General features: G+C 36.7%; 2 protein-coding genes across 2 annotated transcripts in view; one reads left to right on the top strand and one right to left on the bottom strand.

Annotated features, from left to right (window-relative positions):
- sh3d19 (SH3 domain containing 19) overlaps positions 1-3,334 on the bottom strand; it is a 33,324-nt gene extending 29,990 nt beyond the window's left edge. The window contains exon 1 of the mRNA XM_039693780.2: positions 3,184-3,334. Coding sequence (XP_039549714.2) covers positions 3,184-3,262 — 79 coding nt within the window. The 5' untranslated portion in view covers positions 3,263-3,334. The remainder of the gene's footprint in view (positions 1-3,183) is intronic.
- Positions 3,335-9,846: 6,512 nt separating this feature from the next.
- The window catches only part of fhip1aa (FHF complex subunit HOOK interacting protein 1Aa), a 31,347-nt gene continuing 19,285 nt past the window's right edge, over positions 9,847-21,908 (top strand). The window contains exons 1-2 of the mRNA XM_039693806.2: positions 9,847-10,102; positions 20,223-20,341. The gene's annotated coding sequence lies outside the window, so the exon portion shown is untranslated. The remainder of the gene's footprint in view (positions 10,103-20,222; positions 20,342-21,908) is intronic.

Below are 21,908 nucleotides of genomic sequence, written 5' to 3'. Positions count from 1 at the left end.
GAAAAAATAAGGTATGTTGTCTAACAAAAGATTATGTTTTGTTCATCGTGATGAACTTCACAAATGAACACAACTTATGAATTTTGAAATACAATTGCCAAAAGTCGAAAGATGGTCTCATGACTTCCGAATCACCATCAATTAGCTTCTGGCAACTCCTTTGCACGATCATGATTATCAACACAACGAGGCTGTGAAAGCGGACTAATGAGTAGATGAGTTTAGCAGATGACAGATGATATCAATGTGTCCACATTAAAAAACTATTAACGGTATCCTGTTAAAACAGAAAGTAACAGTTTGCAGTCAAATATTTTTTGAAAAAAAAAAAAATATATATATATATATATATATATATATTATTGGTAAGTGAATTTTTTTGTACTATTACTATTATTTTTTTATATTAAATAAAAGATCATACTGACATTGAAGTCTGAGAGAAGCCAGCAGGCAAAAGCACAGATGTAAGTCCAAATGTGAAATGCCACTGACACAGCGGCGATGAGGTCACTGATGACTAAACAACGTCAAAGTAAGAGTCACACTGCACTCTTATCTCACAGAACATTCCCAAAAGACAAAACAAGCAATGCATACTCATACAGTCAGTGCAACACTGGAAAAGTTGTAAAAATATAAATGCATGCTTTCACACACACTATATTACTAAGTTACAGCACATTTACATTATCTTTACTAAAGTAAGCTGGGTTAATGATTATCTATGAGCTACAAAAAAATGCACTTGCATACAAAACTTTAAACATTAATACAGTATGTATACCTGCAGTCAAATTAAACACAGCAAAACTTCCTCGTCAGAAAAACAGTCCACAATTAAAAACCATCAAAAACATCATACGATGCAAAAAGGCATGAAGTGAATAATTAATGGTCTACTAAAAGACGGTTACTTCTCGCCATCTACTGGAATAATGTAATGTTCAGAAAGAGTCAATAAACAAAATCGCCACCACTAGTGAATATCAGAGCACTCGACCAGTCAAATTCAAGGTCGGGAATTGTGCTATTGTACGGTTAAAGAATTTTTAAGGAAAACGGGACTTTCCAGCCAGGTGCTGCCCAATGTAGAGAGTGATGCTATGATAACAGTCTGCTGGAACATGTTGAAACTTTAGCATTTCACACATTCACACTTCACACATGTTTGCGTGAGTATATCTGTTACCGTGGCTCTGTGCGGACCACTAGAATAGTTTCCGTATAGCTGTACTGTACCCTTTCGCTATTTAGCATTTGGGCAGGCAGCCTTTTCTTTCAAAGCTGCAATACAATGGAATATAATTCCAGACAATATAAAAACATGTGATTCGTTTGGGCACTTTAAAGATAATATAAAAAAACATTTAAAATTTTCACAGCAATGTATCCACTAATTTATTATTGGGTAATATTATTTTTCAGTCACATTTACCTCTTTATTATAGGGTTGAGAAGGGGTTGTGGGTGGACATATCGTTGTATGTTGTGATTTTAGTGTGTGAGTGTGTGTGTGTGAGTGTGTGTGTGTGCGTGTCAGTGAGGTCATTAAGTACATATGCTCTTGAAGAATGTTTGATGTTTTATGTTTGATATGCCACATATTCTTGAATAATGTTGATATTTTAATCTGTGTTGTATGTATCTGTATTTATTTGTGCCGGGGGACTGCAGATGTAAATTAGCCTAAGGCTAACTCTGGTGTAATGCATCAAATGTTTACATTTATGTTATTAATTGCACATGGTCCCTTTTAAATAAAAATCAATCCAATCAATCCAATTTCATCATGACTTCAAGAGACATTTTTTTGCAGTCGCCTTTTCTTCCCTATTGTGTTGTATATCCAGGTGAAACCTAAAAAAAAAAACAAGAAAACTAAAAACAAGAAAAAATGTAGGCTGGGACTTGATTTTGTCCATTGGGAAATGACTGGTTCATTGGATGGTTTTTAGCTATGTGAGTGACAGGAGTGTCAGAGAACAGAACAATGTTGTCGCAAGAGAGAAGGAAAGTTATTTTGATTTAAGATAAGGAGGGCACATGAATAAAACTACTATTAATGATGCAAGAGTGCAAGGATAAATACTTCATAACAAATACTGCAATATTCTAGAATGTTGATTCAATGGTGACTTTGAGTAGTCGGCAGAAAGCAGGAAGGCTTTAGACACTTGTTAAAGCACCAATTTCATATTTTTCTTTATAAGCAATGCTTCATGGTTCAAAACTAAGCCTATGTTTTTGTACCATTAGACCAGAATTAAAAAAATTATATGAAAGACGGAACAACATGTGAGACAGTTTAATATGTTGAGTATGCCAACTGTCCAGACAGACACACATGACGCTGCACAGGTGGTATTCTTTCACACAGGCTGCTGCAAGCACAACTGCTGCCTCATGTTTCCTCAGTTGTGTCACCTGTTGTGTGTCAACATAGGGGAAAAGCTGTAACCTGCTGTTTTTCCTCCCACTCACAGCTGACTCAGCGATATTATATACACCCAGACTAATGCTGAGGAGAGCAAGGGGAACTTTCCACAGATCAGTTTTTACTTTCTGGTATTTTTGCATATGCTAAATAGTAATATTTAAAAAAAATCTTGAATATTGTGAACCAGAGGTATAGGACAATAATGCTTGGGTGCAATTCCTTCAATTTTCCTACAGAATGTGTTTTCCTTTTCCTCACTAAAAGGAGTGTGACAAATATGTATTATTGATATTGTCAAAAGCTGCATTTACTTTAATAAATTAATTAATTTGCGTTTTAACAATTTAAATAGTTGTGTTAATTTATTTCAGTTATTAAAATAATTAAAAATTATTATTAAAATTATATAATTATTTAAAAAAATTCTGTTTTCAAAAAGCAGGGACCAAGTTGCAATAACGAAAAGGTTTTTTAACTTTTTAAGTGAATGATAAATGGAATCCTATAATTTGGATAAAGAGAAAATTAAATGTAATGGAACATTTGCGTGAAGAATATTATCTTGAAAATCTCTGATTAATAAAGGACTATTTTCAAAATGGCAGGGGAATTTGTGACATTTTGTCATATCTGCAAAATCCGTGAACCACGTTAATTTCAGAAAGTCAAGTGATGTGAAACTACCGAATCTTTAATCTGTATACTTAGATACGTGATTGTAACAGTAATAATAATTGTCCTACCTGTTGAATCTCTTCTCCTCGTAGGCCTAATAGACACATTTGGCAATTCTTCATCTCCATCATTCCGTGCTTCAGCCATGTCCGTGTTTAAAATCCAGACCTTTAACTTAATTGCGCAGGCTATAGCCTAGGCTATTAAACAAAACTTCAGAAGATATCTGAATTCTCAGAACAAATTCTAACGGTATGTTTTGTTTGAATAAAAAGTCAGTTGTATAGTTTGAGTCGTCGCAGTCGCAGACCTGTGTGTCTGTTAACGGGAACTGTTGATGAACTGAACACATGCGCTTAGCACTTTGCGCGAGCCAGCATCACTCAAGCAGATGAGTATGCTGTGCACGCGCGTCAGTACTGTTCAGCAGAGGGCGGAGACATTAAAAAAGGTCATCATTATTAGGTTAAACAAGATTTATAAGATTAAATAAGAAATTAAAAAAAATAAGATTAATATTTTATTATTTTTACAGTTTACTGTAGCCTATGACTCCATGCCATGCTATGACTACTAAAAAAAAAAAACTTTACAGTAATATTAAAGTTGTCCACCAGAGGCCAGAATAAGAAATCCATTATGGTCTCTCTGTGGAAGGTTAATATTGAAATATACCACTAATATGCACTAAAAATGCATAGAAATTAATTTGTAATGGGACTACCGAATATATTTGCTATTAGCATGAAAATGTTGACGTGAAAAATGACGCTTGAATGATTTAAGAAAATAAGTAGCCTAATATAAGTAATGGAAAGTTGTAAAAAAAAACCTAATGGACGCTAGCCAGGACCCCTTAGCGTCACTTTTTAACGCACTGGGTATACCTTTGTCGTCATATTTCAACGTGCAGGCTAGTCCAATAGACTTCAATAGATCTCTAAACCGGAGCCTGTAGCGTTGAAATTTGAGTCTTTTTAAGCTCAATGGTCTGCTGCGAAGGGGTCGAGAGTCGAGACTGCAATAAATAAAAATAAATAGGAATAGGCAACAATAAATTATCTATGCCATATCAATTCAGGACTAGTATAATGGTATAGAAAAAAGATCATCTTTATCTGGCCCTCCAACTGTTTTTTTAATGTTTAAAAACCCTCACAATGTGATATCAAAGTGCCCTCTGCGCAAAGGTTTAGTGCATTCATAGGCAACCGCATTCATCAGTGAGTTTAACAAGACGTGTGGTGCCTTTGTGGTGTACAACCCCAAACACCTAACCCCTGCTGCTCCCGACAAGATGGATGGCACCTTGCATGGCTGACACCGCCGTTGGTGTATGAATGAGCGAGTGAATGGGTGGCAAATGTAAAGTGTTTTGGTGACCATTGTGTCTATGAAAGCGCTATATAAATGCTGTCCATTTACCATTTTACTGCCTCTATACTGTCATGGACAATGGGCCAACCCATTCACGTACGGACACAAACTGCTTCTGATGACCTATTCAGCACCACATCCAGAGGAAGAACACTTTCCTGTCCAAACATGGTCTTGTACATCTTGCAAGTTGTAAATCATGTACTGGCATGTACACTACTTTGATAAGGCACCATACCATATGGCAACAAACAGTCCCAGTTGGTTTGATTTTGATTAAAAAACAAACTCAAGACAGTAAAGTAACTAGGTTAAAATTGCTCCACCAAACCATTAGATTGTGAGTGATATCGGGAGCTATGTGTCTTAATGATATCCAAGGCCAAAATATACAAGGCAATACGTTTGTGAGGACGGGATGTAACTTAAGAATTCATCAGGGCATAAGAGGGCTTACCTTGCATCTTTCAAGAAGCACAATCAACACACTATCTTTCGTCTGCAAACCACCCTGGCCAATAGACCCCTTTTGCGCCGACGTCACAGTTACGTCATGGCGCTAGCTGGAGGCAAAACAAAGTGAAAACTGGAGGCGGCCAATGCAAAAACCAGCACAGATTCGGCAACATAATAAGGAGCTTAAATTTCTTTTATTATTTTTAAATGTCATCTTATTGTGTTGTTTGGTGCAAGTATCAATGAAAAATGAATATGCTGTATTTGGATTTTTTATTTCTAGAAAATATTCACATGATTAAAATCACACCATCATGACACTCTTTACATTTTCATCTTCTCTGCCCTGGCTCGGCAGAACTGCGGATCATACACACAAGTCTTGTACAGGACCATATAGGCATCTAAAGATTTATATCCCCTCAGTTTCTCTTTCGATCGGTTTCTCTGTAAGGTAGGTGTAGAAGTCAGGCCACTCAACCGAGGTAACGTAACGTTAATCCTGTCAGATCGTCCATGCATTGAGTCGGCGTGTAGGCGGCTACGGGTTGGCCAATCTGGTTCTGTCCGTTAAAAATAACTTTTGGAAATAACAATCGCGGTCCTGGACAGTGAGTGACTTTATACATTAAGATAAAATCTGATTTTCTCCAGTCATTGTTAAAAAAACAAGCTAACAATACTTGCTAACTGCGTTAGTGAAGCGGCCATGGGATCGTTCTGCCTCCATCTAAGCTCCACCCACATAAAAACGTCACCATGTTTACCAACTGAAAAGGGGTCTATAGACCTTATTCAGAGCAGCGCCATGACAGGTATGAAAGTGAGGCTGTGAGGGATAGACTTACCGTGTTTCCAATGACATCCGCTGTAAAAAGCTGAATAAAGCGGCTAGATTACTTACAATTTTCCACAGCTTAAATTGTCGGGAGTTTTTTGTCAACTGACATTTCTTAGAAAGATATTTTTCCAGTGTTTCATGAGCAGAACAATCCGAAAACACATTAAATAACAGTACAGCCCATTGAAGAGATGCAAGTCTAAATCAAAGATGGCGCTGCCGTGAATAAGGCGTATAGAAATGATCTCTTTCTTTCTCTTGCAATTTTTGAATACCCAGGCCTCCCGTTACTGAGCTGTGAAGTTGATTCAACACAGATGCTACCAGCACCATAAGGAGCATCACCACTACTTTTGAAGCTGCATTTTTGAGTAAGGGGACACCCGTACCAACCGCTGAACTTGCAAATGCAATTGACCCCATACAGATCTACTTCTTCAGGACAGACTTCTGCTGTAATTCACCACCATTATCATCTGGGCCTTGCCTTAAATAGAATACTTTGGACAGCTTTTCAACAACAGGATTTTTTTGCTCTTGCCCAGCGCTGATGATTGTCTACAACTATCCGTTCCGTACCTGAGTCTGCGAGCATACTGATTCTAAATCTAAACAAGCAGTGAACTAATCCATGTGTATTTCAACGCGTTCTCATCCCAAAGCGCCATATAGGACGCTTTTGCAAAAGCGTAAATATCCAACGCACATGGCACCCTTTAACGTCTAATGAGACGCTTCGGTTAGGGTTAAGTTTAGGTAAGGTGTAGGGTAAGGGTTAGACCACTAGGGGGCGCCTTTTGAAGGGTGCCATGTGCGTTGGATATTTACGCTTTTGCAAAAGCGTCCTATATGGCGCTTTGGGATGAGAACGGGCTCTGTATTTAACAACGTAGACATGATTGGCTTATGCTAGGCATAAATAACTGTAACTCAAAACAATGTATTTACTTACATAAAACTATAACAGTATGTTTAGCTACAACTAACTCAAAATCACCTGGAGACAAGTGTCTTTTGTAATGGGTTTGCAACTGAATGGGAATGGATGTGTTGGCAATGGCAGCGGATAAGTTACCTGGCTACCACCACCACTTGATTTAAACCAATCATTTTACAAATTACATTCATTTCTAATTAAACCGATTATTATAGTATGATATTAAATTTAAAGTGATATTATGAATCAATCCAATAACTATTTCACATTTGAAGCCTAAACAATGTATTTTCTTGATTTCTTGATTCAAACACATTGTGTGATGTCTTCAGATTGCACTGACAAATATTGGGCCAGTTGTTCAAAACATTTAATCTGGATCAAAATGATCCGGATTTGGAAACTGCATTTTTTCCTATTCAGGATCAGGTAATCCGTCTTACTTTTATGCTGGTTTTTTAAAGCAACATTGGTCTGGATCACCCTGATCCAGATACAAAGTTTTCAAGATTACCAAATCCGGATTACCAGTGCTCTAAATGGGACAACATATCACAATGTGGGTTACCAGCTATGTAAAGAACAGGTAGAAGAGCCAACATGGGGTCAAGTGTTTCTTATTTTGAGACAAAACACAAATGGGGACGATAATTTTTATTTTATTTTTACATTACTATATACTGAATAGCTTAATGTCTACTTTATCACTGTTACAACGGTTACACAAGTCAAGTGCAAAATATAAATAAAAGTATATACACTAAATGATACAAATGTATTATTTGACCAATTTTAAAGTTTTACTACATTTTCTTCCTGAAATCCACCTTGAAATGTTTTTTTGGATCAAAGTTATCCAAATCCCACTGACAAGTTTTGAACAACACAAACTGAAGGCTTGATCCAGATTAAAACTAGGATTGGACTCCCTGATCTACCGGTAATCTGATTTCAGATTCCTTCTTTCCCTTTTGAACAACCCATTTTCAAGATTTGATCCAATCCGATAACCAAAATCCGGTCAGCTTTCCTTTGAACAACTGGCCCATTATGATCACAGTTCAAAGTTAACTTTTCGTTTGTTGTTTGAATGATGTTCATTTGCATGTAGTAGAACAATGAAACTTGGTTCTCCCCAAGCAATTTGTACAGCTTTTTGTTTGCTTACAACAGCGCCCCCTGTCAGCACAGTAATGCACCGCAACAGGTTTCAGAGGTTAACTGATTTAGGTCAGTTTTACAATGTATATTTTAAAAAAATATCTGAACTTAAATAAACACACGTGTATCATAAAAAGCACAGTGACATGTGTTTTAATTGGCCCAATGAGCCAACCCCTTTCTGAAAGCATATTACAAGCATTACAAATTAATAATAGACAAATTATACGGACACTTAATTAATGGTATGCAATGATTCGATTTAATAGCATACATTTTCATAAAAATATATTATTAATAGATTTGTAAAAGGTGTGCAATGCATGCATGTTTGGTTGTTCACGTTGGTCGTCACATTTATGCAGTTTCTAAATTATTTTGCCAAGCAATGTTTATTGTTGATTCGTTCGAAAACTAAGCCTCGTTTCTCCCATGAACCCATCACTGCTAAGTTAAATTAATCTTCCTGATTTATAAGACACTGGTGTTTTATTTGATTTCCTACATAATTTCTTCCTAATCTGCACTGTCAAATTTGTTACCATAACCACAAACAGAATTACATCGACAAACCAAATTAACTAGTTATTTTGTTTATACCTTCTTCGTGAGACATTATCTAATGTTACATTAATCTCCATCATGTTTCCCGAAGCCATACTGTTTTGTTTTAAAAAGTTTTATAAGAAACTGGATGTGATCATTGGATGACAGGATTAGCTCTGATTCCGTCTTCTTTCTTCTTCGATTATTCGCCGTTGGTGTTTGGTTTAGGCATACATATAGCGCCACTAACTGGGCAGGAGTGGGGAGCGCCAAAGGAAGGAAAAAAAGCGACTAGATTAAGTTTTACTTATTAGGTAGCCTAAATGTGTTACTCTGAGATACTTTAATGTGGCATACCTTTTCTTGTCTTGGGCCATTTTAAGAGCATTGTAAGGCTGACTTTCCCAATCGCCTGTAACATGCTCATCTGTCTCTAGCCAACTTAATTGCAGTAAACATATGCTTGATTTATGTTTATCTGTAGTAAATAATGAATGATATAAACGAGTGTCCTGTTCTGATAACAATACTATAATATTTTCTATTATTATAACAACCCTCTTCTAAATGCTTTTGAATATGCTATGCTACTATTCATGCCACTTTAGTGATTGTTCCCTTTTGCTTCTGACTTAATCAAAGGGATTGGTGGGTTGCCATAAGCTTTTTAATCCTATATGTCTCAACAATTTTATTACCCCACCCCTTGGCTGGATACCCATAGAAAAGACACATGCCATGATATTTTGTGGTTCTTAAGGAACTCAGAATAATTTCATCCTTATGTCCTCCACCCTGAAGAGTAACACAACTGTTTTTTAATTCTGTTGAAATACGCCTATAAAAAATGGGAATATGTATTGCTGTGAGAGACCTCCTATAGGACGGCAGGTATAACATTATTATTATCTGCAATAATGTAAATTATAATTATAATGTATACTATAATATATATATATATATATACATATAATATACGTATATATATATATATATATATATATAATATATAAGTATACTGAATAATATGTTTCATCTATATTTGAAGATGTAATCGAGATGTATATTCTATATTTAAAACTTAAAACAAGAGTATGCTAGAATAAGGTTACAATTCATTATACTTAATTATAACCAAGGCATTATATTCTATAGCCTACTTTTATTTATATGGCGACATTATAGCCTATGCAAAAAGAAATGTATTAAAACATTTACCCTTGTGGATATTGTTACTGTTTGTGCTATTGTTTGGGATGTGACACAGTATAATGAATGTTATGTACCGGTATTTATTTGTTTATTCATTTTAAGACGCACAGATAGAGACGAATAAATTATTCAAACGTACGCAATCGCCCAAGCAGCCAATCCGGGTCGGTGTAGAAAGTAGGGGCGGGGCTTGTGTTCGAGCTCACCTTTCTAATCCACGCTCAGGTGACCAAGCAAGAGCCGTGGCTTCAGAGCTCTCTGGATCTTTAAAGTGAGATCTGACAGATAAATAGAATCGTCGCGGCGAATTGCACCGAGCCACGATTATGAAATATGAAAGCGAAAAAGAGACGGTGTTATGATTGGTTCAACGACAGAGGAACATAACACAGAGGAGCTGCTTAGTCGAAGTTTTGACAGGTGTCGAAGCAAAAAAAGCGTTTGGACATAAGGCAAAGTATGTGCTATTTTACTATGCTGTCTATGGTGGTGCTGTTTTATTGTTATGTTTTATGATTTTTCGGATTTGTACTTGTTTATAATCTGGCCCGAATATGAACAGATTAATCTTAAAACATGCGTGGACTCTTGATGGAGCCATGTTTACTAAAACAAAACTCAGTTTACGTAACCACATAGTTAATAACCTACCTTATTTATACACATACTCAGTCCATTGTCCATTCTAAAGATCTTACTCTTGTGTGGTGTGTACCAAGTTTGGCTTCTTTGTTGACATGACATGAATGAAAAATGCAACAGATGTGTTTGAATTTGGTCATACATGAAGCGCCTATATTTTACGCATGTATCATTTTTTATTTTAAAACGTAGCCTAATGCAGTGTGTGTATGCTGGGGTTGGTTGAACAAAGTTGGAATTCAAACGTTTAAATACACTGATAATGAAAGTCAAGAAAGTGCTAACAATGGTGGGAATAAAAATTAAAGGGGAGCTGAGCAGAAATATAAGTTAAGGGGGAAGAAACGGACATAGAAACCAAAATATATGACAGAAATGCGAAAGTGTGAGAATTCAAAGAATGTTCTGCAGGGAGGGCTGTTCGTACACATGAGAAGATCCCTCTGTGTGATGTTATTCTTCAGCAACAAGTGAAGAAGTTGCACATCTGAACCTTTGTTTGGTTCGAACCATGTAACTTTAAGGCTGCATGTTTTTACCAAGTTGAAATAGATGTCGTTTTATAAAAACATTTTTTTTTATTTACAGCAGCAGCAGCAAAAAAAAACAAAAAAAAAAAACACTGTTGTCACATATACCAGTTTCCAACCCTGTTCCTGGAGGTACACCAACACTACACATTATCAAACTCTTCCTAATCAAACACATCCGAAACAACTCAGCTTGTTTGTAAAGGCTCCAAGAACAGAAATACATGGGTCAGATAAGGGAGACATAAAATTTGCACAGTTGGTGTGCCTCGGGGAACCGGGTTGGGAACCACTGGTGTATGTTCGCTATCATCCCAACAGTTGCCTGTCATAGATAGTCTCAATAACTCTGAAATGTGTCATCTCAAAGCTTATCCATGATGCATTCCAGTAGCTGCCAAGCTGAATACAATGGATTTCTATTTTTGAAAGGAGAAACCCTTCAGGTTGATTTTATGCCACTTTTATGTGGATTTGCAGTAGAAGACCGATTAACAGCTTTAAGTTGTTTCTAAACTTCAGTGTACAATTCCAGCCGTAGCTCCTCCCCTTTCTATGCCCCCCTCCGGTTCAGCTTTGTCTTGTGCTGAAGATTAAAACACACACACACACACACCCCACCCTTCAGTGCTGCATAGCTGTGACATTAGACTCACTAGGGAATGCTGGGGGGATTAGTGACTGATTATTACATCACTTTACCTATGAATGTCACGATGTTGGGTAAATATTTTTTGAATCCCTGCCTCCAGTTATTTCGCTAATTTCTGGTTTATTATGTTCTATTCATAAATCGTGTTTACTGAATCATCAGAGACTCCTGGTGAAAGAGTGGCGCTGAATGCTTACAGGATAAAATGTCTCAATGGGACTGCAAAGAGCGTTCAGACTTCAAAAAGCACTGTGTCTCTCTCATCTCTGCGTTTGATCTGACTCGTGTAACTGGAGCATGCGTGCATGTCTTTTGCTTTGTGAGACAAACCATGTCGTGCGGGTTTTCTGTGTGCAAACATTCCCTCTTCTTTCTATCATTTTTTATGATCTGCCTCATTTTGTTTGCCCTTCCCCTTTGAATCAAACAACACTTTGCTCATTACATGTAAAGTTTAAACATCTCTAATGTTTTGATAAATGCTAGCAAGCCAACAATGATGATGCCTGTTATATCAGAATCATGTCAGGACAGTGTATATGTTGTTTCCTAGGCATTTGATTGGTACTCATGAACACATACTGAACTCGAATTGCCTAATTTTAATGCCAAGAGAAGGCCAATAATCATTTTAAAGGTGCCTTCAGTAAGCCTTTGTTTGCCTTCTCTTCTTCAAAGCAGCTTAACTGTTATAATAGGAAATGAATGCAACAAAGACAGTTTTGGCTGTACAGCAGCTCTAGAAGAAGCTTCTAGCTTAAGTAAGTTGGATTGATTCATTTCCATTGTAAAAATCATTAGTTATTTGGGTCTGCTTACACGGCACCGTTTTCAACTGAAAACAGAACTTTTAATGCCGTCCATTTACAGTTGGATGCATGAAACTTATCAACTGCTGTGGCTTGATATCGATTTTATTTTGTATTTTTTCTCAAATTACATTTAGTTTTTATCCTTTTTCCCCGTTTTTCTGCTTTCACATAAACTTACGTTTTGCTTTTGTTGTATTTCTCTTTTTACCCTTCCCCTCAAATGGTGTTTTGTGTTTGCTTTTGGGTTTTGTTCCCACCCATAAATGTTTTTCTCCGTTTCATAAATGACATTTTTAGATTCAATCACAACAAATGTATATTCTTGATGGTTAATGCAGTTTGTGCTTGATGTTTTGCTGTTTATCCTCAATCTGTAGCTTGGGATTGGGAGCTATGAGTTTTCTCAGTTTCATCTCTCCAGCAGGCACTGCTTGTTTACACTTATTCTATTTGGACTGGTGAATGGCACTCATACAAACCCATGCATCCGATGATTACGCTGTTGAATTTGGTGTGTCTAATGAGGATTTCCAACAATTTGTTTTTCTTATTGTTTACCAAAGGCGGTGATTGCGCAGTGGATAAGACACATGCCTTTCGAATCAACTGTGAGACACCGATGTGTCCCTGCAAGACAATTAACCCCTAGTTGCTCCAGAGGCGTGCGACCTCTGACATAGCAATTGTAAGTCACTTTGGATAAAAGCATCAGCTAAATGTAATATAAATGAAAATATGCATTTAGGGTTGTGAAAATACTCTTCCCTCACAATATTTTGACACTATTTTTAAGAAATCTTCTAAACTAAATATAATACTGGAAAAATACAATGCAGGTGCACTTTGAAATGTTTTACTTTAATCTATGCCTGTGACCATTATTTGGGTAATCGTGTAACCGGTCGATTATTTTGACAATTAATCGAGTAATCAGATATTTTTTTATGCTACTAAAAATAGACCTATGCAAACAATAAAAGCCTTTAGAATTACTTAAAATAAATTTATAATAAAAATGCATGATGTAATAGGCTATACATACAGTAATATAAACAATCATATTATGTATATTACAAATTATAACAAATGCCTGCTGAGGGCATCAACAGCTGATTGTTGTTACACTTTACAGCAGATCAAATCCTTGTTTAAAGCTGCAGTAGGGAGTTTTAGTAAGCAGGGCCACCGATGACCAAGGCCTGCCCATACTTTGACTAAAAACTTGGTTTTTAAATCATTATGTGTTTTGCAATACATGTAATGTAACTTTATAACATTGCACCCTTTCCATGAGTTATAAATAGATGGTAAGATAATATAACGGTAACGGTATGCAAGTAATTATTCTAGCGATATGTAGGCCTAATGCTAGATAAGGTTTGCTAGTACATTATTTCAGCAACATTTCAAGCTAATGAATTAGCAGATTTCAATTGTTGCTTTGCACAGTGCGTGACATTTTACAGAAATTGTGATGTACTGTATATCCGAGTGAAACAACAAGAAAAAAAGTATAGGGTAGGACTTGAATTTGTCTTGCGAATTGACTGATTGAATGATTGACTGATTGATTGATTGATTGATTGATTGGATGGCTGAGGTTTGCTATTGCTGTGATCTCATGTGAGTGACAGGATGTCCCGCCCTCGAGCCAGTAAACACATCATCAAAGAAAAGAAGAGATGTTAGGTGTGTTGTGTTCGACATTGGCTGCGGCTGGATGCAACAGATCGGCGAGAATAGCCGCGTGCAGGCGGGGAGGAGCTGCAAACGGAGACGTGAAGTCGGACAATTTCTGGTTCCCGTAGTGACGGCTCACGTGGTGTTTGCATGCTTTGCCACAGCTTTAAGTGAAATAAATGCAACATTTGCCAAATAAACAGATATTTCAGAGACATTTTCATTCAACACTTTACTGCTTCATACAGTATCTGTTTGAACTGGAATAATGTTCAAAATAAGCCTATAATCAATGACGTGAAATCAACGTTTTTTAGTTTTATTTTGATAAACATGATGACACAATATAACATCACGACTACATGAAAAGACTGTTTACTGTTATAGAAAACTGATTTGTGAGCTTTAGTGGAACTAAATGTGCGAGAATAAACACGAAACGCACGTGATCGTTGTCATGCGGTGAATCCGGCGAATCGTGGAACAGCTGTGACATCATCAGAGCTCGTGCAGCCGCTCTTGAGAAGCTGCGCTGGCTGAGTCCTCCGGCTACTCTCGTATCGCTCTCGCGTTACTTTGATGGCATATGTCACAGTCACATGGAGTCAGCGCTGCATCAAGTCGGACAAAATTTCTAACCCGCATGCACTGTTTCAAGTCAGCCGCCGATCGGTCTGCGCCGGGGCTGCATGAAGTCGAACAAGCCTGTTGTTTCAAGAGGGAGGGGAAGTAATTCAGTTATTCATTAAAGATAACGTAGGCACATGAAGTGATTTGCATGGTTCAATAATTTAAAATAAATGCTGTAATATTCCATAAAAAAATATTGTAAATGGCTGCTCCCATGAGAGCACAACCACTCTGTGTGGTATAAAACTACTTTTAAATACTTTTTAATAGCACACCTTCAAGCCTGCAGGATTTCTCACACAATGGTGTACTTGATCACAAAAGGCAAACACCTGATTGCTGTTCCTTTATTTGACTTAATGGGGCGGGCCCACCATAGTTTTGCTTTATCTCAGTGTAACAGACAGCTCCATAAAATCCTTTCCTTTTGAAAAGCTTTCTTCTGTGGGAACTGGGAAGGATTACCTTGCTTGGGGTCATAGATTTTCTGTTTCTCTCTGTGTGTGTTTCATCAGGATTGTTATGTACGATTTTCTTTACTACTTGTAAGTGTGGAAACAGTGTAAACAGAAGATGAACACCAACCATGATTTGTATGAAAACATGCCATATTTGCATGGGTTCTTGCATTATGTAAAGTCGTTGCCTCCCCAACCCTTTTCCCTATTTGCAAGTAACACTCGGGTTGCGAATGTCTCCATAGTTACTGGTCCCAAGTTACCTCTAGGCCTGTGCAGTTCCCAACAATCAGGAGATGGAGACAGGTGGTGTGTTGATAATATTTATGCAGATCAGGTGCTTTGAACTCTGGGTAGGGAACAGACAGTATAGTATAAACGCACAGCACGTGTTTGGATCCAGTGTGAAACCGTAAAACCTTCACAGGCCATAATAAAATTATGATAAGGGTTCTGGTTATCTGCTGCATTTTGCAGCCTTTGGACATCAATATCAAAAACAAATCATTTAATGATTCCATTAATGAGCCCTTTATGATTCCATGGAAAGGTGTAGCTTTTGAATAAGAGTTTTTTTTATTAGTTTTTTTTTGTGTGTGTGGGTTTGCTTTCAGGTCAGAAATTGGGACCTGAGCCGGGATCAGTACCTAAGGCTGTAGTTGTCTCATTGCATCCATTGTAAATTTTTCAGTAGATGTCACGTCACAGTCACCATGGGCACCATGCAGGACTCCTATTGAATTCCCTTGTGTGTCTTCAGATAGAGCTTGATCATGACAAATGTCCTTGCTTTGATTTGTTAGGCGTCCTTCATGTGTACGTGCATCACTGTGTGTGTGTGAGTGTGATAGAAAGAGAGAGTGAAAGAGAAAGAGAGGAAGGGCCAGGTGTTCCTATCTTCAAAGTCATACGAGAAAAACCATGAATTACTGTCTATTGGTAATGGGGTATTTTTGTGATATTGGTAATTTTTACTCAGATTTTTATTTTGTTTTAGTGGTTTTATTTTATTTTTCTGAAATGTCCATGCGGCTATCAGTATATTTAATCAAATGAATTGCAAGAGCTAATTATGTTCAGTATTTAGAAATTAATAACTCAAAGACATTATTGTGGCAGCTGATAAGTAAATCAGTGACTAGACGCACGTGTGTGTATGTGTATTATGCGTTTATGTTTGGTTCCAAAAATTGCCCACAAGAATAGTAAAATCTAATATTTTTGACAATCTGGGTACAGACTTTTGTTTATTATACTTTACCCATTAAGAAAACCGCTTATAAATCATACTAAATTTTGTTTATATATATATATATATATATATATATATATATATATATATATATATATATGTGTATGTATATATATATATATATATATATATATTTATTTGAATTTAAACAGTTTGTACAGTATAAAAATCATCATGTCTGTAGAGTCCTCCTGAAAAAATAAATAAATTAAGATAAAAAAAAACAAACAATTGAGCTAAATTTGACAACCTCCTTTTATTAATGTCTTTGTTTTGTAAAAATGGTTTAAATAATAAATTTTTTGGGGTTCAGATAGGTTAGCCTACTGTATTTATAGTTTAGCTGTGCAGTACATAAAACAATAGACTTTTATGGAATGTCCCTATTTAGATGTCTAATTAAAGTGTGCAATTTTACAGTTAAGTTTGGTAGTCTAATACTTTATATGTGCATTTTGTTTCTATTTGTATCATTATTATCAATGTACCATATTTGTTATCATCCCATAGTGGATTTTTTTTTTTTTTTTTTTATTAAACAAAATCAGAAATGATTGAATATTGAATATTTAATTATACTTGCCCATTTGCCCCTATTTTCATTTAAATGACATTTGCCATAATTTATCACTCATTTAAATGTAATCTTTAAATAAAAGTACCATTGTTAAATGTATTCTTTCTTCAGCAAATCTCAGTGAATACCCATTTTCACACTACATGCAATGCTTAATTTGCATGTAATTTGCATGCCACATTTAAAATGAGTAATTGTAGTTTTCAATGCACTAAAACTATTTTTTTAAGAATATAAAGTGTAGTTTTTTTTACTCTGTATGTTTTCTTGTTCCAATTCATTATTTAACCCTAATTCCAAATTTCAATGTCTTGTAAAAGTCTTCATATATCTTAATGAGTTTTTTTTTTTCTGAGTAATGCTGCTGTTCATTTAACCGACCTCATTTTAACCTTGCTTCAAATGAATGTTCTGAGCTACTGATCTGACGCATGGCAGTCGAACATATGGTGTGGAATGTGTCAGGCAAGTGCTAGTAAATGAATGCGCACACACAATCTCCAACACAAGTTACGACAGCCCTGTGATAGGGTGGGACTCTCGCTTCAGCATGAAAAGCTCCATGGACACTCCTTTTGGCCTGAAGGGCGTGAAACCCAACCTATTCTCAAAGGAGAGTCAATCACAAAGGGACTCCAAACAAATAGTCCAGCCCTGACCAATATCACATTACTTTTTAAAGTGATGACCTTGTAAAAGAAAAAAAGAGAACTCTGCCTTATCTCAGTCGTTAAACTTTGAAAATGGTTAGATTTTTTTTTTTCTCGAATGGGAACAGTTGCTCTTATGAGGTCCTGTGAGTTTTGGCGTGACTACAAACACATGGAACCTGTTTTTCAGTGGTGTGGCATGACATTTAAACGGTGATGTCATTTCAGACCTGTTTTATTGGATGTGACCAGCATTGGTGCTCAGATAAAAATCAGTTTCTCAGTCCTAAGCTGGAGAAGTGTTGTGAGACTGTCTTTTTGGATTATACATTTACCCTAAAATTATTCTTTTTTTTTTGTGGTTTGTAGTTTCTCAGGAAGTGGAACGTATCTAATTATCATAATTTGCTAAATTACCTTAATTGGATAAGTGCTGTTAATCTGAGGTAAACACAGATCCTGTGTGCTCATCATGAATAACCTCATTTTCATACACCCACGATAGACCATTACTAAGATAAGACATCTGTGCTGCTCAGTCAGGAAAGTCATTTCCTAATATCTGTATTGCCACTGTTCCAGTTTTGTCCCAGTATCTCCTCTGATCTCTTTGAAGAATAGAACAAGATCAAGAATCCAGTGTAGTTTCCTCTCTAGTGGTTTACTCTGTTCACCCCCCTCTCTCGCTCTGATTAATGAGTTTGTGTGCAATTTGGGTCGTGTTTTTCAGATAACAGAACAATTATCCTGGTCATTTCCTGTGAGCATACTGCATCTGGACCACCTCTTACTTTAAGAAGTGGGAAGTAAGCTGCCTTAATTGCAATAAATGTGTGTTTTTTTGTTTTGTTTTGTTTTTTGTTTTTTTTTAACATAGTATTCATTCAGACATAACTGAATGAGATTTGTGTGTTTTTAATTTGGATCGCTCGGTAAAGGTCAGTGTCGTGGCATAATGAGGCTGAATAGTCAATAGCCAGGTTCATATGCTTAACAGTAGATGTACTTGTCCACTTGTCACACACTGGTACATTGTTTGGGCATTGATGCACAGTTGCAGTTTGTCTGAAACTGAAGATGGCTGCCTTGCTACCCTAGTCAATGATTTAAGTGACAGTCTTTTTGTATGAAATCATTATGTAAGGAAACTTCCAAAGGTATCATAACCTTATGAATAATGATTTACAACAAATTTTAGTGAACTTAATGGAATGGTTCACTTAATTTAAATTCAGTCATTTACTCACCCTCAACCTGTATGAATTTCTTAGTTTCTGCTGAACATTGACTTTCTTTAAAATTGAATTTTAATTTTTTTAAGTGAACTATTCCTTTTTAAGACAGCCATTTTATTATATGAAGATATAAAAATTGTTTGTTTGGTAATCCGTTTGTTTGTTTGGAAATGTGTTAACGTTTTTTTGCTGCCAGTGCCACATTGTGTAGCGCAACTGTTCAGATCCAATTTGTGTATCCCATGCCTCGCTTTAATTTCCTGGAATATCTGCATTGATTCCAATGGCAATGACGTTGCATTGGTAGGTACGCCAAAAATGACAACCGCAACATGGAGGGGTTTGCAATACAGATGTTGTCTTATTTACTACTGTGACTACTGGACTACTGTGTCGTAGGAGACCGGGTCAGAACTGTAGAAGACTGGTATGTGTGGCTCTATGCCATTTTTTTTTTCTGCCATTCACACTTGCTGAATCAGATTGGATTACTGAATGGATATACAATAAAAACGTATTTTTTATATTTGTTTTACACTGAGATAAAACAAAAAAACTATGGTGGGCCCACCCCATTAAGTCAAACAAAGCAACAGCAAAAAAAAAAAGGGAGGCCCCTAAAAGTGCTGGGGGTGCTCCATGACCAGGATTGGAACCACTGCTACAAAACACAGTGTAAAATCTGTCAGTTCCTGTTGCAAATATGACTAATAATATTGGCTATGGCTAGAATGTCATATTTGAAATCTGACAACCATGGTCTCATAAATTTAGTTTCTTAACACTAGTATCATGACAGAAATTAAACATGCTCATGCGCAGTGGAAGTGCGCGTCTGATGACTTTCCCAATCGGTGATTGGCTCATATTTAGAAGGCGGGACCCATTCTGCTACTTTTCCATTTTCAAAACAATAAGTGTGACTCATCCTGTGTTATTCTATAGTTTTGGCCACAGTCTTCAGTGTCACTTGATCCTTCAGAATTAATTAAAATATTCTCATTTGGTGCTCAAGATATGTAACTTGCCCTATGGGAACCTGGATTGTATTGGCAGGACTGGTCCTGACAAAGGAAGGGAAAAATTATCCCCAGCAGTTTAACCATTATCTCCTGAAGCTGCAGTGGCTCATGGGATCGGTATTTTCATGCTCTTTGTGTCTGTCCATTTATTGAATGGGATTTGAGAGTAGGCTAACATGTTTTAAGATTGTATGCAGTTGCACTTTGGAATTTTTCACAGACACTAGTTCCCTCTCTCCTGCTCTCTCCATTTCTGAATTCCCACCTCTTCTGGTGTCTTCCTCATTCTCATTCCCGCTCTTCTGCAGTCTCATTCTAAAGCTCTTTGTCACTGTTCTGATCCATCTAGTCATTTCCTGGCCCTGCTCGTCTCACTCACACTGCTCTCACTAGCACAGCTAAGCTTGTTCTTCCCATTTTTTAAAAATCTTTTTCAGAGCCCCCTGACTAGATCTCAATCTACATGTCTCAGAAGAGACTCCTGAACCCTCTGAAGATGTGGATGGTTTATGCCTTACAAAATACTTTGTCCCCGGCAGCAGCTTTCAGCACTGAGGTAGGTGGAAATTTAAAATCCATTCTGACGGTCTCCGCTCTGTTTCTGTGCTTTAGTGAGAGTGGATAGCCCCACGTGTATCTCTGCCTATTTCTGTCACATTTATGTTTGCGATAGATTGAGCTTTCTACACTGATTGGTTCTAATTCAGGCATTTGTAATGGTTTCTGTCTACTGATTGGCTGGTTAGTGTAGTGTAAAGATTCAGTTGTGGTGTGTGATGCACTCATTTAGGGTCCTGTTTGTAGCGGTGTACTGTACACATGCTTATCCTGAGAACACTTCTTAAACTTTAATCGAATGTAGAGAGAGACTGACCAATTTTCCATTGCTAATAAGATGAAAATAGAATATGCATATTATGTTTTTAAAATAGTGTTTTATTTAGTAGAATAGTGTTGTATTTCGAATTGCATCTTGTATTCATTTGTAGGTAAAAACATTAAAAATGGTCTCTTCATAAAAAAAAACTGTTTTTTTTTAGACAGTTTGTCTAAAATATCAACCATCACACATATTTAAATATCAATGACTCTAGAAAAGAATTTTTTTTTTTTTAAATTGAGTTTGAATGATTGTGAAGGGAAAACAGCCAAACACCCTACAGTGGAATGTTTAACGTACGTTATAGGTTTAAATGGCATCCCAGCATCCATCTCACAAAGCTTGACAGAATACCCAGAGCGTGCAATAATATATTTCAAATATATACGATTTTTTGGTCACAACTTAATTTTCACAACTGCATTCTTGGTGGTGTGATCTTTCTTTTGGAAGAACTCCAGATGACATGGATTGTGGAGAATGTTTTTGCTCATCTTTTAGACACACACACACACACCATGAATCTATAGATAATACTCCCCACATGCATTTTTGACTAGACAAAGGTTCTCTTTGTGTCCATCTAGAGGCACTAGACCTATGTGCACACACATTTGGTCAAAGCAAATAGCTGTTAACTAAATGCTTAAGGCTGTGGATCTGCTTATTGATTTGATAAAAATAGCCTGGCATACAGTAGAGAGAAAGCTATGCGGTATTTGCTATATATATTTCTTTAGAAAGCATTACATAAGCCGTAACATGTCATCTAGGCTATGATATTGCATAACACTCACATCCACATGCTGTTAATTAACATCTAGAAGTGATGGCAGTGCATTCATTCACTTTCATAAAGAAGTTATGTTTAGGGTTTAGGCAGCCATATTATCCCAGCAAATCCTGCTTGGAAGGCTTTGATTTTCTAATGATACAATGCTGTTGCCAAGACATCTACTGAAAGTGATGCCCATTTGAAACAGACATGTTACTATTCAACGCATTCTCACCCCAAGGCGTCACCTTTGACCATGCTTCAATATTTGACGTTTTAGGCGCCCTTTAGCGTCACTTACATGACGCGATCCTACGGCGTCATCTAACTGACGCTAAAGGAAAGCGTCTGTTAGAGGACGCGGTTAGGTTTAGGTGTGGGGTGGGGGTAGGGTACACGCGATCCTAGGGCGTCATCTAACTGACGCTAAAGGGCGCCTAAAGCGTCAGATATTGAAGCATGTCCAAA

Source organism: Pimephales promelas, chromosome 6 (genome assembly GCF_988280905.1).
Source record: "Pimephales promelas chromosome 6, fPimPro1.hap1.1, whole genome shotgun sequence".
Lineage (NCBI taxonomy): Eukaryota > Metazoa > Chordata > Actinopteri > Cypriniformes > Leuciscidae > Pimephales > Pimephales promelas.
This window is presented reverse-complemented; position numbering and strand designations above follow the sequence as displayed.